Source organism: Acomys russatus, chromosome 20 (genome assembly GCF_903995435.1).
Source record: "Acomys russatus chromosome 20, mAcoRus1.1, whole genome shotgun sequence".
Taxonomy (NCBI): domain Eukaryota; kingdom Metazoa; phylum Chordata; class Mammalia; order Rodentia; family Muridae; genus Acomys; species Acomys russatus.
This window is the reverse complement of record NC_067156.1, coordinates 69,884,734-69,909,954: the sequence shown is the minus strand read 5'-3', so window position 1 is coordinate 69,909,954 and position 25,221 is coordinate 69,884,734. Positions and strand designations below refer to the sequence as shown.

Here is a 25,221-nt window from a genome sequence, read left to right as displayed (position 1 = left end):
TAGTATAAATGGTCTATATACAGTGTTTATAGATGCCTATACAAATTTATCTTTCACAGTCACTTAGATTATATGAGAGATAGTTAAATACTGCAAATCTATTTTGTGAAAAGAATTCACAGTTATAGACACCCAATTTTGAAAATAAAAAATGTTCTTTGTATTGAAAGGAAACTAATTTAATGTGCAGATGATTTACACTCCTTTTAAGAGATTTTCCTCCTTTATATATTGCTCAAATGCAAGTGTGCATGTCTCTCTCTCTCTCTCTCTCTCTCTCTCTCTCTCTCTCTCTCTCTCTCTCATATTTTTTCATTACACTCAGAGTTTACACCAAATTATGTCATACGGTTGTCAGTAGAATATGTGGTAAATTTGATATAGAACTTGTTAGAAATTCAATAGCTATTTTTTCCTCAATTGGACAATAGAACTTCTAAAACTTGCTTTTTGTATTAATATTTGTGTCATTCTTAAATTTATGATTTGGGAAAGAACAAACCAAATCTATAGCATAAGATCTTGTGATGCACGTGTATGCCAGAAGATTATAATTTGAAGCAGGCAGTGTCACACAGCAGCTGGTGTAGCTACTGTACTGACTTTTCACCAAAGTAAAGTCCTGCTTAATGATGTCCCAGGTTATTCCCTCTATGTGGACTGTAATAGCTGCATGGTGGACTGTGGTCTCAGGAAGGAGCAGTTTTGTACTGAACCCTGAGGTTTCTAGGTGGGCCGTCTCAACCCTTCTAGCCAATCTGACTTTGAGCTCAAGTGGTTGCTGAGGTTATCTGGCATGCTGGAAGGCCAGGATGTTGACAAGTCCAAGACAACACTGTGCGCGAGATGGGAAAGCTACTGTTTTAGCTCCAGCCAATCTCACACCCACAGTAAAGCAGGCTAGTCTTCTCTAAGCCTGGCCACCATATTCAAATTTACAAAATAAAAGTGTTCAGCTGGGTGGTAGTGGTGCACACCTCTAGCTGAGCACGTAGGAGGCAGAGATGCAAGTTTCTATGTTTGGGGCCACTCTAGTTTACATAGTGAGTTCTAGAACAGCCCAAGCTACAAAGAGAAATTCTGCCCCCCAAAACAAAAACAATAAACCACCAACAACAAAAATCCTGTGTCCAGAATTTAAACATAAAAACAGTTCATTTACAAAAAACATACGTAGACTGTCTGCAATGGTCTCTAGGACACACAGGCCAATGAGCAGGTCCCAGTATTACAGGAGTACTTTTGGGGGATTGAGTGGGTGCACAAGCATGCTTTGTTGGTAGAGATGTTAGTTTAGTGCTTAAAAGCTTATAGGAAGTGACACTGTGAACACACAGTGATGGTCATGTATGCAGATGCGAGAGTTAAATCTAGTCATGTAGGTAGTTAGTGATTCTCGATGGCTATTGTAGTAACAACTCCTAATCTTACTGCTGTGACAATGACTCAAACCATCCGTGATCATCTCTGCTGTCTGTGGCTTGTTGGGAAATCCATCAGGACTTTCAAAGAGCCCAGTAGTTCATCTTTGGCAAGGTGGGCCTGGCAATGGTTACTGGCAAAACTGTGTGGCTTTTCTACTGCTGGAGTCTCCGACAGTTGTAGAGCAGGCAGTTCTTCTGGCTTACTGATTACAGGACACAAGGGATCTGGACTGTGAGCTAAATGAAGAGATAGTTGTCCTTGCCAAGAAACAGAGTCACGTGGTCCTGCTGAGGTGCTGAGAGGTTGCCGTGGAGCCCTGTGGAGCCTGACCTGGGCTTCTTTCTTACTCCCCCCCCCCCAGGTATCTCTTAACACTTGTTTCCAAGAAACTCAATGGTGTTGTCGAAAGGGCGTGGTTGTGTTCATCATTGGCCAGTAGCAGTTGCCATCATTTGTAGACCTAAAGTGTATGAAGTAATAAACATTCCCTTAATGTGCAGCTACAGCAATAAGGGAGGTCCTTACTGTAAGCCTCAGAGTGAGTTGGCCAGAATATGGTGTCTAAGTAGGAGCAGTTTTGTTGACAGCATTTACTGTTACACTGTATCTGATGAAAATGCTAAATTTTGAAAGAAACTAACATTCTCAGATTTAATTTATCTGTTTTATCTAATGCGATGGCTTGCCATGTTAAAACAGTGTCCTCAAGCTGTGCTTGGCTGCTCATGCCTTACTCCACGTAGCCTATGGGCTGAGGAAGGAGAATCCGAGATGGAAAGCTCTCTGGGTAACAGCGAGACTCTATCTTAACAAAGAATCATCAAGAAACATTTTTTCATGTCAAGATCCAGTTTTCAGCACTGAACACATTTCAGAAGATATAATGGGATATAGCTAAGGACGCGTGGTCTTTGCTCTAAGTCTACAGTGTCTAGAAGTTTGTTTATTACCCAACTAAATGGATACATGAAGTCCAGCATAGTTCTCACAAAGGTCAATCTTTGGTAGTTTTCTCCCAGATAGTTACCTGTGTACACTGTGGCATGTGTGTTCTGTTTGGCACCTGTAAAGGATAAAAAAGCCAGCCACATTCTATCTCGGCAAACCATAATCATAACTGTAAAAAGCAAATGCTGAAAAGTGTGGAAAATAGAAAAGAAGAAAATGATTGCTAATTATTGTTCCTACTGTCACACCAGACTCCTCCAGCAGGCCTCACCCCCATTGAATTCTGACATGTGAACCAAGGGTTTTATTTCTGTTGATCTGGTTGGCTCAAGCAGGCCACCTTCCTGCCTGTCCTCAGCACTGATGCTCAGATTGACCTCCGCGCTCACCCTCAGGCATTGCTGCTGTGCCAGCTGGATCACTAGGTTCTGTGCTCTCAGGTTCGATCAAAGCCACCTCAATCCACAAAAGCTTTTCTACCCAGTGTACTCTTTGATACCTCTCCTGAAGATCTCTTAAAACCTTCTCACAAAGTCCCTCATCGCATTTGGGCTGGGTTCTAATTATTTCCCTGGCATCAGTGTTGATCACTAAGTCTTAGTCTCCTTCCTTTGGTGAATGAACATGCCTTTCTTTTATTTCTAGATTTATACATAGAGTGAACTATTTCTAGGCACATAGTAATTGTTAATGCATGCTCCTTTGTTGGTGGTTTTGGAAGCAACTTTAAGATTTTTAGAATGTTTTCCCGGTATCCAGACATTAAAAGTTGGTCAACCAGGCACTTGGGCTGAAAGTAGAAATAAGGATCAGAATGAATTTTGTCATTTTAGGTCAAATTATGTATACCAGTAGAATAGTATCATATATTCTTCCAGCATTTATCCCTGGTTCAATATTTATAAATATGGTTTAAACTTTTTTAGCCTAAATCCAGGACTTTCATAGCCAAGCTGAAGTAAAAAAGTTTCATTGTGTCCAAACTAGAGAATAGTGCCACCCTAATGTATATCTTGCTGCCTAGGATCTGACTTACATTGAGTTAAGCTGGCTTGCACCTCTCAGTAGTTAGGCCTGTGATACAGTTGGAGAGATAGTTTTGCAAAGGTGAGAGCAGCTTGGGGTGGGTTTCATTTACACTGTCCTCTCCCGGTGTTCTCAAGCTGCTCTTGTGAGTCCTTGTAAGAAACATAGCATTTCAGGATGACAGCGGCGCCTCAGCTCCCGAGGAACAGCTGTATTGATCTTTCTGCTCCAGCGCCACTGATCTGGAGCTGTTTGACCTTGCAGAGAGTCAGAGTGAGCTGCTTAGAGCTCAGGTGGAGAGGGTGTCGCCTGCCACCTATGGCAGTGTGCAGGCCAGACCAGATCCAGGTCTTTGGAACCCAGCCACCTTTGTCTATTTATTTAATGTCGTCAGCTGTCTTTGTGCTGTAGAGAGAGTTGTGAAGAGTGTGTCAAAGGTGTTCATGCCCCACAGGTCAAAACACTTAGTAGCATCTGGCCCTTCCCTGAATTTATGGCCTAAGCTACCCATGTGTGCTAGTACTGGAAAGAGAACGTGTGGCATTGTGGGGGGAAGCCCAGCTAAATCTTGTGGTGGTTTTGGTTAGACCAGAGCTTATGGCCTCTTTGTTAGAAAACTTAGATGGTAGTAAAGGGTTTTAAAAGGTGAACTCAACTCCCTCTGCAAATAGTGGCTGAGATCTTTGACTTTGTTCTCTTGAATGGCTCCTGTCTGGGTTGTTGGTGTCAGGTCAGCTGAGGTCTCAGTATGATCAGAACTCTTCCTAGAAGTCATATTAAAACTGTTCTTAAGTCAAAAGTCAAAAGAAAAACACGTCTTCACTTTTTGAAACATGAATAATATGCTCAGAAGTTTAAAATGACAGTCACCAGCATGGGTGGGGTTAAATTTCTTTCCCGACTAGTTAACAAGGATCTAGTCTGTTCATTAGGCTAATTATTGCCTGTTCATGGCAAAAATGCACTCAAAGCTCTTGGTTAAGTACTAAGTTCCCTGAAGAACTGTGTGAAAGCCCTCAAGGGAGGCTTCCAACTCTGACTGGGAGGCCTGCTGCAGAGCAGGGTTAGTAATGGAGCCACGCCCCCCCCCCCCCAGCTTTTCCTGGTTTATGCTCACATTTTTGTGTGCTCTGCAGTAGAGAACTCTCAAAATCTAGCCTAATTTTGTAATCTAGGTGATTACATTATATCATATTGGACATATTTTTTCCACTCACCAACACCGGTGCACCTGCACAGATACCTGAAATAGACGACCACCAGTGACCTAGGAGCTCAATATAGTCAGAGTGTCCTTTGAATTATTTATTAGACACACTAGTAAGAAATTTTATTTCCTTGGTAATTCCAAGTTGAACATTATAGTCAAAGCTTATCTAGAATGTTGACAGTTAAAGCTGAAAGGCAACCAGGGTTACCATTGAAAATATTCAAATATTCTAATTCTCTTATTAATAGGGTTTAAATGCAGTTATTTTTTATGGTGCTGATCCTCTTCCTCCTCCTCTTTCTCTTCCTATTCCAGCTCTTCTTCCTCTCCCTCCTCCTCTGTTCCCGCTTCTCCTCTCTTCGTCTCCCATCATGTTTTTCCCAACTCACCTGTTGTCTGCCCCAAAGCATTAGTGTCTCAGCACTGGGGTGGTTCCAGGTGCCAACGCGGTCATTGCAGCAGAATCCTGGGCATGTGCTCACTTTGCCTTCCGGCTGTGTGGGACAGGGTCTCAGCGTGAGATGCCCCTGTGGGGCGGGGTCTCAGCGTGAGATGCCCGTGTGTGGGACGGGGTCTCAGCGTGAGATGCTCGTGTGTAGGACGGGATCTCAGCGTGAGATGCTCGTGTGGGACAGGGTCTCAGGGTGAGATGCCCCTGTGGGGCCACTGATGCTGCAGCCCTCTCTGGGCTTGTCCTCTGTCTCTATGAGCTGCTTTGTTCAGGAAAAGGATGATCACTCACTGCTCTGCAGAAATGTACGCGGTAACCCTACTGGGCAAAGACTTATTCATGCTCATTTCATCTCTCAGTATGTCACTGGATCATTATTAAATTGTGGTCATTACAAAGGCTCCTTTTATTCTGAAGAAACTGCCTGTGCTTTGGTTGTATTTGAATAACTTAGAAATTGCTGAAATATTTATTTGTTCATTAAGATATTGTTCTAGGAATCAACTAAACCTTTTGTTGTTTATAGTTCTACATTTTGTTTATTCATAAAGAAAATCCTTGCTTATTAATTGAAGTTATTAGTTTTAATTGTAGAATGTTTCAAATGGGTCCGCACTTCAGTATCGCAGCTTTGAAGGACAGCAGCTGTGTAGCTTTTTATTACATTGCAGGAGTTTAGCTTACTCCTCTTTACACTGACAGGCCTTCACCCATGTCTCCCTTTCTCTCCTGCATCTGCTGACTGTGAGTTTGTGTGCTTTGCTACAGTGACTGCACTGCTGCAAGGGGCTGTGTAGAGGATATAAGACTTACTGATTGTTTTATTAAATGTTTAATGTAAATTCTAAAATATTTGAAAGTACAGAATATACTTTAGCAGTTGTTAGCTGTAGTCTGTGTTGGAAAACAGGGCAAGTTAGATGTACAGCTGTGCTCGGGCCCTGCCCGCCTCTCCTCCCGTGCAGAAGAAAGCCATATCCAAATGTCACAGCATTGCTGCAAACGAGCTTCGTCTGTAACATTTTGTGCAAATGATGCAACCTTTCAAAATTACTTGTTTTTTTTAAAAATAATTTATTTTATGTGCATGTGTGTTTTTGACTGCCTGTATGTATGTGAACCATGTGTGAGCCTGGTGCTTGCAGAGGTCAGACAAAATCAGCAGCTCTTCTGGACAACTGTGAGCCACCCTGTGGGCACTGGAGAAAGAGCCCAGGTCCTCTGCGAGAGCAACAGGTGCTCTCACTCACTGAGCTATCCTTCCAGCCCCTCTAATTTCTTTTTAATGTATGTATACCATTGAGATCTTTAAACATATGTTGATAAGTATAGCCAAGGTTAATAATTTTAATAGCATAAAGAGAATCCATTTTATTATTAAACCTCCTCCCCCTTCGTAAGGCTGTTGAAATCTCAATTAGGGTAATTTATTTCATATAACTTTATGTATACAAGTATCTCTCAGTGGCATATGCCTGTCTATATTCTCCAGTATAAAATTAAGGTTGGAGAAGCTCATTATTAAATTCAGCATTGCAAGATTATCAAAAAACACCAGCGAAAAATGGCAGTGACCCTCTTTTCTATGTTATAGCATCAGATGATAAAGCTGACTTTCCAGAACACTCTCATCTTCATTTGGTGGTGCGATGTGTATAATTTTTTATAAGTTTCTAATAATTATGATCTACTATCTTGGATTGTATAACTTTCTAGTAACATTTAAAGTTATAATCTGACGAAGATAAATATAAATTTTCCTTTAAAAATCATGACTCTTGTAATTTGGGAAGTTATAGAAGTAATTCAAAGTTCAATTTTGTTTTTTTGGGTTTTTTTTACATAACATTTCTCCCATTTAGCATTTCAAAATGAAGCAAATGTTCAAAATGTTTGTACGGTCAGAACATGTAAAGGTTAGTCCCATAGCACATTTTGCCTCACTGTTAATTCTTTGACTTTGTACAAGATGCTTAGCAGCATCCCAAGGAGAAATTCTCATTTTGTTCTATAGCTGGCACAGGCTAGTGAGTACTGTCTCTTCAGTTTGACACTGACATGTAGATGTGACTCCTGGTCTTTGGGTACATGGCAGCCTCTTCTCTTTGCTGTGCTTTCGTGCTGTAAAGGACAGGGCCGGAGCCTTCCCTCTATTTCAGCAGGGAGGGAACTGCACACCCCTCCAGCTGTGCCAGAACAGTACACACGTTTGAGAACCCCTCTTCCCTTTCTGAGTCCTTACAAGTTTGTACAGATGAGCTCTTAGTGGGCTCTGCCACTGCTGCCCACGGGGGCCAGGGCTTAATTAGTTTTAGCATCTTGGACTTCTCAGCCTAAGAACTTCAGTGTCTTCACAGGGTTGCTAAAGGCAGTGCATGTTGCATTGTTGAAATGACTTCTCAAAATGTCCATTTCACCCCTGTATTGTCTTCCGCCTTGAGAGGGTGCAGCAGGTGCAGTGCTGTTGTCTGCAGTGCTTCCTTTCTGGCTCTCATCTCTTTGTACTGACCAGTTACTCACCTTTGTCCATCTTTCTACTGACTTCTAATCTTCGCAGTGAATTTTTACAGGCTGAATCTCTTTTTAAATTGCTCTAAGCAAAATACGCCTCCTTTAAACTACATAGAAAGCATTCATGGCCTTAGCACTGCCATTGTAAGTCACTGGGCTTTGCATTAGCTCTGGTTCAGGGAGTAGGAACTGGAGGAGAGTGGGCTGTGTGTGTTTTATGGGTGCCTTCAGGGCTCTGTCACATCTTCTCCCAGTTCAGGGCTTTCTCCTGTATTTCCTGTTGCTGGCACTCTCCCTCATCTCTCTCTTTCCAGTTGTCACCTGTCTTTCTGTGTCTGAGTCGTGTGTCCCTCTCTCTGGGGAGCCTCCAGTCTGCCCTGGCCTTTGCTTGCTCTTTGATTATGCTGTAATGGCGCTTTACATATCTCTGGCCTTGAGTTTATTTTTATGAATGGTTTTCTCCCTTAGTAGCAGGTTTTCTTGACATCTATATTTTTCTGATTTCTCTATACTTTCCAGAGCAGTGTTCATAGAGTAACAGATGGCCAGGTCTTTCTAAGAGGCTCCCAGAATGCACCCTGCTGCCCTGCAGACCAGGCACAATTTCAAGCCTCTCCTGGGTGTGTTTCATGAGGGCTTCCCCAGGTCCGTGGAGAACACCAGCTCTTCAGAGACCTCAGTCTTCACTGACGCTAGACTGGGCCTAAAACAAGTTCTATCTTGGAATACTTAACACAGAATTGATGTCAACCTAGGAGACAGCCTGCATCCAAATAGGTCTCAGTCTGTATAAATGTAGCCTATGCCAACAGCGTTTACTTTCTCAATTTGCACAGTGCCTGAAAGAAGATTGGAGAGTGCAGTTTCCAGAAAGTCCAGTGGTGGCTTCACTTCTTTTTTTTTTTTTTTTTTTTTACAAATCTGGCTTTTGTCCTTTCTGGACAGGCATTGAGCTTAGGCTAACGTTTTTATTATGTATGAATAATAGACAGCACACACTGAGCTTGTGTAGATGTAATTTTGTTAAATGCACATCATGGTAGATTTAAAACTGAGGGATTTATTTTGTCATTCATAAAGTTGTAATACAGTCTGGAGAAGCTATTTGTTAAAGATAGCATCTACTTAACCTCCTTATTTATTTCTTGTAGGAGAAGGTTAGTTCCACAGTAAATACATGGAGAAATAAGTAGATAGGGGAATTTATCTTGGAAATAAGATTCCTGTCATGGTTTTGAAATGCTAAGTGCGTGAAGACCCGTCAAAGAGATATACGGACATGATATTTTTTCCAGTACATTTCAAGGTATTTAGTTATATATGTCATTCTCTACCACGAGTCAGCAGTGGTCAGGTGGCACAGTGACTGCAGAGCCAGCCTGCGTTCATGGTGTGACAGTGTCTCTCACATGTGTTACAGAGAGCAGCCAACTGGCAGCTTGCTATTAATGAAACACTTCATATATGCTATGCCATTACTTAAATGTTTTTTATTTTTAACTTACATTGCATTCACATCATTACCTTACTTTTTATAAAGCTTTATAAAAGCTTTTTATAAAAGGTGATTTATAACTGGGTTCCCAGTATTTATGAAACTTAGTTGGTTTGCTAACATAATCTGCATGTAACACCAAATTAGTGGGTTCATTGCTTACAGCTCAGGATCCTTTCCCTGTCCTGAAAAAACTTTAGGAATTGATGAAAATCATGGAAATGTCCATATGAAAGTCTGTATCTTGTAGAACCCCATACTGATAATGGAAAACTCAGTTATTAAATTCTTACATTTTTCTTCAGGCTGCCTTGGTCTGTTTGCTGGTATAATACTTAAAGCTTTTAAAAATTGTATAATTTTAGTTTTAACTATTTTTAAATGTTTTTACTTGATTGTTCATTATATTGAATTAATTTTTTGAACACTATTGTTCATAGAGATTACTTAAAACTTGGTTGCATTAGAAACAGGAAGTAAATTGTGCGGATGGGTCAGTGAGTGCGGGTGAGAAGGGCAGCGGAGGCGCAGAACATTGTTATGGCTCGTGCTCTGTGCCTCTAGGCGGGAGGATTCAAAGCTGAAGTAGAAATTTGAAATATCTTCTTAAAGAGATATTGGCTTGGTATTTTCACATAGGAAATAATTAGGTTTTCTCTTTCTCAGTCTCATTTTAATGTTTAGGTTTTGTCTTTCATCTAAGTTTTCTATTCAGGCCTGACCATGTCTCACTGCTGAGATCATACAAGATTAGGCATGTTCAGGTGGTGTGGCAGCAGACTTATTTTTGTCAGAGAAAACTATTTTGTGTGTCCATGTCAACCACTCAGATTGAACCTTCCATCAGGAACCATCTGGGTTCTCCCTTTTATCTCCAACGAGCATGGTGATTTGGGGCTGCTGGGCGCTTTCAGGAGTAGCTGTTCCAGCAGCCCAGCCATCCTCCTGGCGGGCAGCATAGCCTGTCTGAGTGCTTGAGTATGGATAGCATTTCATTTAGCCTTTGCTCTGACAGCCCCTGCCCTGGATAAGTGGTGTAGGCCTGTACAGGTGAAATCTATTCTCACTTTTGCCTCAGGGGTGACTGGACTGTAACAGAATTTTTCAAACCCGTTGGGCCCAACCGCAAAGCAGAGAATAAATGGCCGAAGTGCCAGGCCTCGACAGAAAAATCAATGCCTGGTTATACAGACATGACAGACCCAGCCTGCAGTTCCCTCTGCAGAGGCTGTGTGTGCGCCACACTTCAGGATTACCACACACTCCATCTGGAATGTAGATGGGAGTGTGCAGGCCAAATTTATGTTGTTCTTTTCTCTTTCATGCAGGAAATTTACATGCCACTTATGTGATAGAAGTTTCACAGAGAAGTGGGCCTTGAACAACCACATGAAACTCCACACGGGAGAAAAGCCGTTTAAGTGCACCTGGCCAACCTGCCACTATTCCTTCCTTACGGCCTCAGCGATGAAAGACCACTACAGGACGCACACAGGTGTGTCACAGCCCTTCTAACTCAGGGCCTGGGCCAGGAGAGCCCGATGGATTCCAGGAATATGTACTTTGGTTTTCTTGATAGCAACCAATGTTCAACATGACTGGTAATTGTATTTGAAGTTAAGGTCATGATAATTGTATAGGAAAATGTTTTTCGTCTTTTCGTTTGCAATGTTGGTCAATTTAGTATGAGTTATGTATGTGGACATGTTTTTAAGCAGTATAAGTTCAGATTTGATAGGTCATTTCTGGTGTTTGTGTTCTAACTTAGCTTCTTAGATGTGACCCCCATCACACTGGCATATTATGCTTTTTAAGAGAACTACTTTTCTCTTTCATTATAGATATAACCTAGGTAGTACAATGTTTTAATCATATTGAATCTTACTTTTTATGTACCATTTTCTAAATGTAAGTAATTTAATATCTCTTCTCAGTAAAGAACAATGTCAGACTCCAGAGTTCCTAAAATATAGATGCTAATCTGAATTGAATTACTAGATATTTTTAAGAAAACTATTTTTAAAAAACTCATGTTAACATAACGTTTGCATGAACACATTAACAATGACCAGTCTTGAGATTCTGTTTATAGAGTACGGTTCTGAGGCTGCTCAGTTGGGACCTCTATCAGGACACATCCCCCCACACCCTGTGGCCAGGTGCTTTATTTGTGACATGCCTTTCATGGCCTCAGGACATTGGGCCCAGTGCTTCATGGGGATCTTTTACTTGAGTGCTTACCTCACATCACTGTTGGGGATGCTCAGCTGTTCAGTATTTTTGTGGCCTCCTTTCTCTTTGCACTACTCAGAATATATTCCCTGTAGGAGAAATAATACGTTTTAATCAGCATTCAGAAATGCTCCTTTGATTATTGCGAATCCTGTATTATCGTTAGAAATCATAGGTTGCAAGTTCTCCTGAAGTCGTTGTGGGCAGCCCAGGCCTCCTTAGCCTCCTTGACAAGGGTGTTGACGATTTAAGGTCTCCCGCCTGCCCTGAGAGATCACTTATATCGAACAGCAGATGAAAAGCCAGTGCAGATGTAATTTATCGTCGGCGTTTCCTTCTAAAGAATAATTGTGGAGACTTGGCTGGATCAATACTATGGATTTTTGTTGTTAGGTCTTGTAGTCTGCACCATAATGAGAGATAGGGGACAGTGGCTGTTTTCTAATAGAAAATAAAGGATTGGTTTCCGTGTCTTTCTACGTTTGAATGCAAAATGGCACACTTGAAACTAATTCAAGTTGTTATTAAAAGAAGTCTTCCATTAAATCTCTGTTATCATTTAAATATGACATGCTAAAAGAACCCCTTCTTAGTTGGGTAAAATATTGCGTTGAGGTTTTTCTTAAAAAAAAAAAAAAAAAAAAAATACTGTTGGCTTGCTGTTCAACAGTTACTCCCTCCACTCTCAATCTTTAAAAAAAAAAAAAGCAAGTAAAAATTGAATTTGAAAACAAATCAAGCTAAAGGTAAATATGACATACCATACATCTGAGACTAACACCCCAGATAAAATACCCTACATTGAAAATCAAGGTCACTAATGTATTTACAATTAAGTCACACACATATATATCATAAAATAGGAAAGTGAGTAGACCTAGAAACAGGCATCTTATACACATAGAGAAAACATTAATGCTTGTTGGTTTTTTTCCCTATGTCTGTTAATATGTTTATTTGGCAAGAAAGAAAGAGGTCAGAAAGATTTCCTAAGTGGAAGGGGGTAGCATGCGTGTCTAGAATGGGGGTGCTGACTCCTCACAACCATCTCCACTCCTTCATGGTGTGCATGTGCATGTGTGAATAGGGCATGAACACACTCCATCCCCACTCCTTCATGGTGTGCATGTGCATGTGTGAATAGGGCATGAACGCATTTCTACCATGTGCCCTTATGTCCCTGAGCATATGTAAGAATAGCTGTTTTGTGCCAGGACACACAGAATTCTCTGCAAACCTGGGAATAAGTACACTATAGAGGACAGTTTGCCCCCATCCGTAAAAAATGCTGGGCTTTTTTTAGTATAAAAAGCCTACATCAGTGGTATTTAATTGATAATGCAACTAGTTAAAAAGATTTATATTTTAAATTGATTAAATAATTAGATGAGTGATTGTAATTAAACTTTATTCTTCACAGCCCATCTATGCTGTTTTTCATCTATGGAGATGATGATATAAAGAAATTACTTGTGATCCCCAAAGTAGGAAGCTAAGATAGCAAAAGACATTTTAACTTTGTCTTTTGAATGATAATAACTATCTGAGAATTCATTTGGAAATGGGATTAGAAGTATTTTGGCTACAGGTTAAGAAAACCTGAAATACTCCTAAGTGAGGAGCCGCTCTTTTGCTTTCCATGGTCACTTCTCCTTGTTTTGTAGCTCTGACCGCAGGAGTACAGTTGTTAGTTACAGATTCCTTACTAGCTACATTTGTTGTGAATCTCAGTGTTGGGATAAAGCAGGCCTATTAGGGGAACTTGTCAAGTCAATAAAGATGGGCACCAATGATTTATTTTATTTCTGGAAAAGTCTGATTATTTTCAATTAATTTTTCCAAGGTGAACATTTTTATTTTGTATTGCCCTTCATTGTAAGTCTTAGAGGATAAATTGTCTAGCTAGCCAGCAGTTGCTACAGTAAAATGATATATAGTAGGTATAGATTATAGGTCAGGAAGTTAGCTTATATAAAATGCTAATAAAACCAACCATTTGCACACATAGTAAGTATACATCCCCCAAACATGCTTTTGATTCTGCAGAAGTTTCTAATTCAGAGCTATCACTGAAGATGAGAGATACAAATTTTTATAGATTTTTTTTCTCTTAACCAATCCCTAGCTTCTTTTTTCTGCCATTAAAATTGAGGAACATAAATAGCATTGCATTGCTTCTGGTTCTCGGTGAAGTGAGTTTCATTTCTTGAGCTCCTCGGTCTGCTCATAGAAACCATTTAATTCATATTATTAAGTGTAAGGTGATTAAAGAAGGCCCTGATAGAGTCAGGTAAAACCAATTCAGTATTCTTAGGCTGTTAAAATTTCAATATATTTTATTTAAGCAGAATTATATATACTGTATATTAACTATTCCAAGCAATCTTTACTCAGCTCAGAAAAGCCAGATGTATGGGAATTGTAAAAAATCAGGATATGCATAAAGCTGTTCACGTGCATAAAACAGCCCCATCTGGAAGACATCTACCAGAAATGAAGTTGTACAAAACCATTCCATTGATAATAAAGCTAATTTTTATGGGTCTGACAAGTATGTAATTATGTTCAGTGGTGCTTTTCAGATTTTATCACAGTCAATAAACCGCAGTGGTAATTTCATTCCCATTTGACATATTTACATGGAAACATTTGATTGGAGGAATTAGTAACCCTGAAAGCCTTGATAGATATGTTTTAATGATCTGTGACCTCCGCAGTCCCTCATCTGTTTATTGTTGCAACAGGCGAGAAGTCGTTTCTCTGTGACCTCTGCGGCTTTGCCGGAGGGACCAGGCACGCCCTCACCAAGCACCGCAGGCAGCACACAGGTCAGTACTGAGTCTGCTCCTGGCTTCTCTGCAGGCATAAGGCGAAGCCTTGATACTCAAGCACTGGTGGCCTCATGGTTCGCTTTCCTCTTTATTGGAGCTCTTTGTGAATGAGAATTTCTATAGGCCCTCACGTACTTCATAAACAGAGTTTATAGAGTCCAGATTGTCTATTGTTATGTACATAAGAAGTAGTCAGCTGTATGTTTAAGGCTTCAGATATCCCCATGAACTTTAAATGGTCAAAACACAAGCTCCCCACGTCCAGGTATTTGAGTTGTTTTCTGTCTGCAGAGCTCTGTCTTAGCCTTCTGTCTGTGGCTAGATAGCTAATCTGGGGTCCTCTCTGTTATCGCCCCATCACACCTCTCCACCCTTGGCCTACTTGCTTAGACCTGCCTGTCCCCCTAAAGTCCGTATGACTCTTGGGCAGTCAGTGCACTTGGAGTTGTCCTTGCTGCTAAGAGAGGACACAACAGGAGCGCTAACTAAGGACAGGAAGATGACCTGTCCCGTGGTGTTCTGGTGTTCGTTCTCCATGATTCGGGAAAAGAAGGGGGTCACTGCTAGTTACTCTGATACTCTAACAATGTGCTTCCGGGTTTGCATCGCCTCAGGGCAGTAGAACCGCATTTTCCTGCCACTCAAGACTTTCCTCAGGTTGTAGCCCCAGTCTTCGTGGTATGAAATTCCTAGGCCCACCCCTTACTAAAGAGGGGAACCCTCTCCTGAGGTTTGGCTCCTGCCAGTACTCCATCTACGCAGCAGTGGATGGCCTCATAAAAACACACACATGAGCAGCTCTAACTGGTTTAGTCAGGTTATTTAAAAACACAAAAGATAGCAAGTTGGAGTAGAACACGCTGCGTGACATGTGCCCGTCAGGAGGGGAGAGCGAGAGGGCACACTGCAGGGAAATAAAGAGAAGACTGACTATGTAACTTATAGGATATTGAGGTTCTAGAAACGCCATGTTATACACATACAGGCTGTCTCCCTCCTTGTGATAATATTTCCAGATTCAGTAAAAATGAATTGTAGTTACTGCTTTTAAATCTTGAATTTACTGAGAAGGGCTTTCCCAAGAGCCACTGAGATAAAAGTAAAGTTTTGATTTCTAACATATCCAAAGTATAACATTAGGAAACATAAGCCACATGCGTTGTGTAACTTGTTCGTAAGGATTTAGTATAAGGTAGGCCTCATGGGTTCCAGCCGGGCGTGTGTGGCAAGTGCAGAGAGAGAAGTGGAAAGGCTATGCAGAACCCATGTGGTCATGAGGTGTTTTATTCATGGCCTCAGCTTATTGATACTCTAGTTTTATGATCTACTTGGCCATTTTGCTTTCCTGGTCCCATCCCACGTGGCTCCAGGGGACACAGGCCCCCTCGTGCCATCCTTCCAGCTGGAGTGTCCCCCTTTGCCCTGCAGTGGAGGCAGTAGCACTGCGGTCAGAGACGTTGCAGGTGACGGATCGATCAGGACGCCTGCATCGAGCTGGCACAGCTTTATATTTTATGTCAGGTCCAGGGGCTCCTTATTACTTTGCTATTAACTTTATACCATATAGGACAATGTCTCACAGACAGAGGGATCTGTCTTTCTGGCATTTATCTGCCTCTGTGGCACAAATCAAACATGATTCTTTAATACCAAAGTCAGTTCTTAAAAGACTCGGCTCCACAAACAGCTCAGCCCAACTCCGTCTAGGCACTTAGCTTTTATGTTGGGCTTAAAATGTTTAAGCAACGCATACCTTTCTCCCCCGAGGCTAGGCTTGATGGTGCATTTGAAATCTATATTTCTTTGATGTGTCTGTCTTTGACATGGTTTACCTTTTTACCACAGTGTCCAGGCAAATTACAAGCGGCTCAGAGAGGGACAGGAGTCCAAAGTGTTCCACACGGCGTAAATAATTCCTGACCGAAATGTGGGCTGTCTAGAGGGCTGACAGGAAACATCTTCCATTCTGAGATTTACTTTTATCACCTGTCAGAGACCCTTGATTCAAGGGCACAGACACCAATCCTCACGTGCAGTTGGAGAGACCTGGCCAGCTTAATAACCACCGTCCACCCAAGGAATGTGAGGTGTGATTTCCAGGAGATGTTGTTGGCCAGTCTGACAGATGGTTGACACAGACAAATACGGGCACTATGGCAACAAGCTATCCTGGTGTCTGCTTTTCCTCCTTTTCTCGCATAAGGCCTAAAAGGCGAAGCATTTCTTACTGGGTGTTGTGTCTCGATTGAGGCTTGGAAAGGAGGGCAAGCACAAAATGAGAACCAGCAGTGCAGTCAGTGGACGCTGCTCCGCGGGCAGCGGCTGAGGAGTACGGTTCCAGGAGCAACAGCAGCGCTCCTCCTTGTCCCGCCGTTCCCTTTGGTTTCCAGTTCTATTGCTTAGACTAGTCCTGAGTGAATGATGTGACCCCCACCTCCCACGTGGCTGGTGCTGCAGACCACAACATGGCTGTGTGGGGCTTTAAGTGCAGTGTGTCTGCATCCCTGATGATTGACACGCATGTCATTGAACGGTGGCTCTGTTAACTCAGGTTGATTCTGACTGTGGAGTGATGGAGGCGTTGGACGTGGTGCTCCTGTCAGTCCTCTAACCGTACCTCTCCAACAAAGGGGAGTCTCACAAAGCCCCACCCCACACACAGAAGGGCAGGCCGCTCAGGGCTGTGAGAGCAGGAGGAGCTGGTTGTCCCCAAGGGTGAGCTGCCTAATTGAGTATTCAGTACCAAGTGGTCAGCCTTGAAAGCAACAGAAAATGAACTCAGGGTTGTGCTCTCGCTCACACTTGTGTTCTCTCTCTCTCTCTCCCCCCCTACTCCCCATCCCCTCCCTCCCCCATCCTTCTAACCCCTCCTCTTTCAGCTCAAGTGGTGGGTGTATTATAATAATTAATAAAAGGCTATGTATATGCATTTGAGAGATGTGGTGGGGACATGGGAGAAGTCGGCAGGAGGAAAGAGAGAATAAATTATGTAATTATATTTTAAGTTTGAAAAAGTGAGAAAAACTTTCATAGCATGTGTACATATCTCATTGTAGAGTACTTTTTAGTTTCAAACACAAGTGTCAGATACTTAATGAATTTAAATTCTTGTTTCAAACTTTTAAGATTTCCTTTGCTATTTATTTAGTACTAGGAATAAAAATGAAGATATGCTTTCCTGTACTGTACTTTTCGTGAAGAAATTACTAATTCTTAAAAAATCCAGAAATCGCATATTAAGATAACAGTGTTGAACATGTAACAGATTGACAAAGTGTATGAGTTTAAAATTAACTCTCATGGTACATATTTGAATATGGTATATTGTCTGTAAGTTGGCATGCACCCTATCAATATCTCAGATGTGTCTGGCCCGTCTCTTTTCCTTAGTATTTCTATATATAAGGTTTTGTTGTATCCTATGTTTGCTTGTATAAAATCCAAAACACCTTGTTATTACCCTGTTTATTCAGTGGTACAGTTTCAGCAAATAGGAAATGGCAATCTATAATTTACCACAGTAGAATTCTAGCTTAATGTAAGCTTCTAATTAAATTGCTAGAGTAAAAAAATTTAAATGGTATTTTATAAATGTGCAGATTTAAAACTTTAAAGTGTCACAAGAAATGTCATAAAAGCTTAAGTGAAAGAACCTATATTAACCAGATTTGTAGAGCTTATGTTAAGCTTCCAAACAAGGAAAATTAACTTTGAAGACTTTAGATCTCATTCATACCCTGCCCTGGACAGTGGGGCCTGTGGTGACACCTTTTACTTCTCCCGTGTGCCGCCACACCATGAGAAGAGGGTGTATAATTTACTGTACAAAGTCATATAATGCACTACACAAACAGTACTCTAGGTTATAAGTGTAGGTCAGGACTCTCAAATAATTGTATAGACCATGTTACATACAGGCCACCCCCCACAAAAATGTAGTGAGGCTAAGAACATGGCCAATCACACAATACAATACACTTGAATTTAAAATGTGAAATAATTAATTCCTAGCATACCTTATAGAGAAAATGAATTAAAGACACAGCTCTTATGTGTTAAAAGCAAAAGGAATTAGAATTATGGGATAGAAGGTATGAAACCTGAAAAGAACAAATGATGCAATGTTAATCCCATGTTACTGTGCGCCAATCCTACATAGATAGGGCCAAGATGGCCCCCAGTGGAGACTCGGGGTTGCTTGTGGAAAGGCATGGAGCTCATCCTTCCTCACTCACTCAGGTAATTCCCCATTTCACTAGCTCCACTGCTTGGTGAGAAACTGACCCAAGGCTGCTTAATTAATATAAATTCAAATTTGTAACCTAATGGAATCCTTGCTATAAAAACTGTTTTAGTATCGCTGGGTTAGCTTAGAAATGCAAGCCTATTTTTAAACTGTAACATTTATCAAAACTCAATATATGTTATATACTTTGGATGCAACTTTGTTCTTTGAATTGAGATATGTTGTGAGCATAAAATGCATGGCAAATATCAAAATGTTAGTACAAAAAGCACTTCTAATTATATAATGACTTTATAAACGAAGATCTTGATGTTACTGGTTATAAAAATCATTTGACCTGTGACTCTCCCTAGTTTCTGGCCAGCCAGAAAACCTGTGTGTCTTTCATTGTCACCTCCCTGACAGAGATGAGGCAGTAGCCTCCACTCCTGAGCCCTCACACAGGGCGTGTGTGCAACAGATTCCTCAGGGCAGCAGCAACCCCACTGCTACCTCTCATTTTCTAGCTTTCAGTGATAGTATGCTACATGCACTGATCTGCTTTAAAATGAAGGAAAGCACCTTTATCTCTGTGTTTGGGGGTGGGGGGGCATGTTTATGCATGGAAGCACGAGTTTGGGGCTCAGGGAACAACTTCTCAGAACCAACCCTGTGTGCACCAAATACCAAACTGCCCCAGGTCAGTGAAAGTACCTCTTGTCCAGGTCTCAGTCTGTTTATCTCACATGGTGCTGTATGGATATTTAACTTCTCCTCACACTTCTTGCTTGATGGTGTGAAGCAAAGCGAGGTGGATGGGGAAGCCAGATGGGACTGCAATCCTGGTTTTGTCGTGTCTCACATGCTAACTGTCAGAGCTCTTAAGAAAGACCAGGAAAATAACACCAGCTAAATGCAGGGTGACTAAAGTACCTGCAAGGACAGAAAACATGGAAGATCACCCCCATCAGATCCCTGGGCTACCAGGGGCGCTTATCAGGGTGTGACAGTGTTGTTTAAGCTGAGCAACTACAGTCTCACCCAGAGATAAAAGCACAGCACACAAATGGCGCTCACTCATGAAGACACTGGTCAGTAGGCAGATAAAAGTACACAGAACTCACTGACAGCTTTCCATCCTGATGAGCACGACGGAGAGACACTGTGCTGCAGATCTTATCTAGAAGTCAGTGCATTTGATTCAATGAGGTGGCCAAAGAACTAAAGAGGATCTACAAAGCCGAGTAAAAGAATGTTTAGTTTAAAAGGACTTTTTTCTCTTTAAGGCATCTGTCTTTAAGATAAATTCCATCTTTAACACCTAGTTAAGGCATCACTCAAGGTCTGAAGTCCCTCTCTGCTCTCCATTTCTGAACCTTTCTTCAAACATCTTAAGTCACAGTAGATACTTGAATTTCAGTGGCTGGCGAATAACACAGAAACACAACACACACACACACACACACACACACACACACACACACACACAGAGGCATGCAGACACACAGTGCATTGTGAGTGGCACATCTGTTATGAGATACAGTTATTTTGTGATTCAGCTATATGGCTAGGATGTAAATTATTGTTCCCGTGAGGCATAGTATTGATCATATCAGCACACTGATATAATTACTGGTTCTCAACCCGTGGGTCACACCCCTTTGGGGGTCAAATGACTCATAGGCATCACATATCAGATAATTTTTTGAGAGGGGGTTGCTACCAGAACAGGTTAATTTGGCATAAACAAAACTATTTACATTAAGTAAGCAATTGCATGGATGTGTATTCTCTATTGTCCTGAATAAATTTGCAAAAGTGGTGTGGTAGCATGTATTTATCTTGGGGAGGGAACCAGAGTACTTTATGAAATCACCCCTGCACATTTTCACTGACATACAAGAGTTCCCATCAACATCTGGTACACTTCCCAATAAACAGGGACGTCTTCCCGTGTGCTCAGTGACCAGCAGTTCATACTCTTTGGTCAGGTATCTACTTAAACATCTGGCTGCTTTACTCATTTGTTGCTTGCCCCCTCAGAAGTGCCTTGAGAGTTCTGTTACACTCTAGATACAAATCCTTGATAAGATCTGTGATCTTAACATACTTTGTCTAGTCTGTGGTTCATTTAATTCTCAGTACCTTTAGTGATTATTTTATATAGTTTTCAACTTATTAATTTATAATTTTCATGTATTTGTTCTTTTATGAAAATGCTGTTACTATAATTATAAAATGATTTTTGGTGATCCAAGGTCACAAACATTTTTCTATAGCATTTACATATAATTCAGATTGTATAATTCTGAGTTAATTTTGTATACAGCATGAAGTATGCCTTAAAGCTTATTTTACTGAATATGGATATCTCATTAATACAATATTACATGTGGAATGGTTTAAACTATCTTGATTTCCTTCTTTAAAAAAAAAATCAACTGATAGCACAGGTATATATTTCAGTTTTGTTCCACTGACAAATCTGTCTACCTTGATGCTAATACTGATTGATCTGACTACTGCAGGTTTAGCCTTGGGGCTAAGAACTCTGTTCCTTCTCAACATTGTTTGATTATTTCAAAGTTTGCTTTTTTTTTTTTTTTTTTTAAAGAAGAATTTCAAGTTAATTTTACTCATTTACAAAAGAAAGAGTCTGCGGGCTCCATGTGGCAGAATCATTGGCTCTGCTGGCTGCGGCCCATCGCATGTCAGTTCTTCGGGTCTCATCTAACTATGACGGGCAGAGCTTGTAGTCTTCTCTAGACTGCTGTCTGAGTAGGATGCCATGTTGTGAAATAACTGACGTGTTGCCAATGCAGAATGGCTCCATTTCTTCTGTTGATCTATTTGTGTATAAATATGCCTGTCAAATAATAACAGTATCCATGTCGCAGGCACAACAAGCTTTCCCTTTCCACATAATGAGTCTAAGTTACAGACAGAGCTGTGTTTGGTCATTGTGAAATTTCCAGATGTGTGCCGGTCGTTTCCTCATCCGCCTCTGCACTTGGAGACTGTTCGCATATAGCTGTTTTCTCCACTGCCGTGGCCTTGGTAGACATCTCCACTGCCGTGGCCTTGGTAGACATCTCCACTGTCATGGCCTTGGTAGACATCTCCACTGTCGTGGCCTTGGTAGACATCTCCACTGTAGTGGCCTTGGTAGACATCTCCACTGTAGTGGCCTTGGTAGACATCTCCACTGCCGTGGCCTTGGTAGACATCCCCACTGCCGTGGCCTTGGTAGACATCTCCACTGCCGTGGCCTTGGTAGACATCCCCACTGCCGTGGCCTTGGTAGACATCCCCACTGTCGTGGCCTTGGTAGACATCTCCACTCTCGTGGCCTTGGTAGACATCTCCACTGTCGTGGCCTTGGTAGACATCTCCACTGTCGTGGCCTTGGTAGACATCTCCACTGTCGTGGCCTTGGTAGACATCTCCGCTGTCGTGGCCTTGGTAGACATCTCCGCTGTCGTGGCCTTGGTAGACATCTCCATTGTAGTGGCCTTGGTAGACATCTCCACTGTAGTGACCTTGGTAGACATCTCCACTGTAGTGGCCTTGGTAGATATCATCTTCAAGTCACCCTCTTCTCATGGTGTGGTGGCACACCGGAGAAGTAAAAGGTGTCACCACAGGCCTCACTGTCCAGGACAGGGTATGAATGAAAGATCTAAAGTCTTCAAAGTTAATTTTCCTTGTTTGGAAGATTAACATAAGCTCTAAAAAACCTGGTTACTATAGGTCCTTTCATTTAAGCTTTCATGACATTTCTTGTGATACTTTAAAGTTTTAAATCTGCACATTTATAACATACCACTTACTTTTTTTATTCTAGTAATTTGATCAGAAGTTTACGGTAAGCTAGAACTCTATTGTAGTAAACTGTAGATTACCATTTTGTTTTATTAAAACATCACTAGCATCTCCCAGTTTCCAAATATACTAAAGGTGTGGACTTGATAAACAATATTTGTAAAGTTTTATGGATACAAACTGTTTATATGTTAATACTAGGCTTGAAGACTCCACGTTCAGTTACTATCATTCATGTTTATGCATATCTTTTAACAGGAGAAAAGCCTTTCAAATGTGACGAGTGTAACTTCGCCTCCACAACCCAGTCACACTTGACCCGTCATAAGCGTGTGCACACTGGAGAGAAACCCTACAGGTGCCCTTGGTGTGACTACAGGTAATAAGGTCAGATGCGTCGCCACAGTCGACTGGAATATGGCAGAACTATTGTTTTTCCAGTCTGCTTTAGTATATTTCAATGGGTGGTGCACGTTAGGTAAGGTATTTAATTACTGATTTCAGTGATATATATATATTTTCCAAACCCATCTTAGTTGAGTGTAAAACTGAGAAGATCAGTGATAGATGCCCTTAGTATACATACTTCCTTCTCTGGAGAACCTCCTTCATGGTCCTGCAGATCTTTATTACAACTGGTCAGCTACACTGGTGCCGCACAGTGCAGCCCTTATTTACATGGGTGTTAAGTATCCAGTTTGTGGGCGGACTTTCTGATGGTAATATGCTTCCTCAGGATTAAATCACTGACTTACAGCAAGTGGACTTTTGTTTTTATAGTCTTTTTTTTTTTTTTTTTTTTTTTGGACAGCCAGATCTTTTTTTAAATTGGGGAATGGGTCTCTAGGGTGTGGGGCCTGGGCCCCCACTGTCCCGCTTGTTCATTGGCACTGCCTCCAGAATCCAGCGGCTTCATCACAGCGGGACGCTCTGGAGGGATGGAGAAGACTCCATGCCCAGGCCTTCATAGGCACCATCTGCTCAGGAGACCAGGCCCACTGTGCCTGGGGCCTGTGGCCCTGCTGTCTGCCTAGTGAAGCCACAGCTGCCCAGAGGGTTTCCGTCATCAAGGAGTTGGTCGTCCCGAGGCCACTTGAGGATGCCATTCTTGATGCGCTTCAGCTCAGACACGGGGTTCGACTCCTCAGCGTTTGACTCCTGGGCGTCCGTGAAGATGGTGGTCTTGTGGTTCTGGATCATGAGAAACAGGTCCATCCTGGAGGCTCTTGTTTTTTATAGTCTTAATGCTTAAGGTTTCTAATTCTTTTTTTCCCCCATGTTTGGGGTATTTCTTTTATTGTTCACAGTAAGGATCCATAGCGAGCAATCCATTATTAAGCATTTGTGTGACAATTAAAATGATGTAACAAGTGTTTTCTGCCTTTACAGTGGTATTGGACCTTAGTGACTGAATTTTCAAAAACAATTGTAACATTGACTGGAGAGGTAAATAAAATAGCCTGGAGAGAGTTATCTCAGTCAGGGAGAAAGAGATGTGTCCACGGTGGTTTGCAGGCTGCCTGTTCCAGGATGAAGTGGCAGTTGCTTCTGAGGGCTCAGCACTGAAAGAATTTTGGAGGTTGCCCTTGTTCATCCCACTCCCTCAGTCTTTGGTGTAAGGGGCATGGCGACAATAGGATGTGGAATGGAGCTTCGCGCCAGGGCAGACCACCACAGGCCGTGAGCGTGACCCGTCCTTGCCGTCTGTGACACAGTGGTCTCTGTGCGCAGCAGTGACAGCACTGCTAGGGAGGCCGTCCCTCGGGCTGACTGCTCTCTATGCTATCTCTGCACCCTGCACACATCTTGCTAGAGAAACCCCAAGCCCCCTCTCCTGAGAATTAGAATATGAATCATAAACATGGAGATTTCCTCAAAAATCTTTTTTTTTTTTGTATGCCTGTACAGGTAACCTGTGCACTTGGCAAATATATTGCCACAAATCTCGATTATTATCTGCGTTATTGCATTAATTTTTATGTGAAAGGTCATTGAATACTACAGAGATACTACAGAGATATTACAGATATATTTCATTCATTAATTATTTATTCATTCAACATTTTATGGGCTGTGTCTACACGTGCCACTATAGTGGTATTTCTTGGAAGTTTGTGGAAATGGTGATCCAATTAGAGGTGCCGAAGAAATTCTAATCTCCTGATGAACATGGAGTCTGCTAAAATAATTTTCTCCTTTGTACCGTATTACCGAGCTGATTCTATAGCTGTGTTTCCTGTAAAAGAGAAACAGAGTTAGGGAATGATGACGGTGCTCCTTCATACACCTCTCGTCTACGCCTGTGCACAGTGCCTCTGTCCTTATCTGGGGGGTGGATTTGTTTCTCTGAGTATAAATTTTCATTCTCTTTTCTTTCATTTTTTTGGGGGGGCGGTTTGAGACAGGATTTATGTGTGTATCCTTGGCTGTCCTAGACTCACTTTGTAGACCAAGCTGACCTCGGACTCACATCGATCTGCCTGCCTCTGCCTCCCAAGTGCTGGGATTAAAGTATGCACCACCATGCCCAGCTTTCATTCTCATTTTTAAACCTTTGTAACTACCTTTCTCCATTAGTAACAGTTCTTAGAAACTATGGTTCTCTTGGCTTTTAAAGTAATAGAGGTGTTTCCGATAAGGCGGTCTACAAAGGTGCAGATAAATGGACAGACGTGGTACTCAGGGGAACAGGGTTTAATCTGTGATGTCAACTCAGGGTAGCTTAAGAAAGAACATGACACAGCAGAGGAGCTAGGCATAAGGGAAGCTAGCCATAGCCTCCTCTTTTCCCCGTGTAGTCTTGGCTGTATGGACTCTTTGTAGATTAGTCTGGCCTGGAACTCACAGCGATCTGCCTTCCTCTGCCTGAGACTGCTCGGTTTACAGGCCTGTGCCACCGACCCAGGCTGACCATCTCCTGTTTAGCCACAGCACACAGGTTAGGTCTCTGCTTAGGGATATGAGGAAGCACTCAGGCTGGAAGGATTCGGGCCCAGTAGACATGTGGCTATAGTCAAAACCTCCTCAGCTCTTTGGGCAGCTCAT

The 25,221-nt window shown here is 41.8% G+C and overlaps 1 protein-coding gene and 1 pseudogene across 1 annotated transcript in view; one reads left to right on the top strand and one right to left on the bottom strand.

Annotated features, from left to right (window-relative positions):
- The window catches only part of Znf407 (zinc finger protein 407), a 422,429-nt gene that overhangs the window by 250,755 nt on the left and 146,453 nt on the right, over window positions 1–25,221 (top strand). Inside the window, exons 4-6 of the mRNA XM_051163827.1 lie at window positions 10,395–10,561; window positions 14,043–14,126; window positions 22,435–22,555. Coding sequence (XP_051019784.1) covers window positions 10,395–10,561; window positions 14,043–14,126; window positions 22,435–22,555 — 372 coding nt within the window. The remainder of the gene's footprint in view (window positions 1–10,394; window positions 10,562–14,042; window positions 14,127–22,434; window positions 22,556–25,221) is intronic.
- Window positions 23,000–23,464, bottom strand: LOC127204729 (elongin-B-like; annotated as a pseudogene).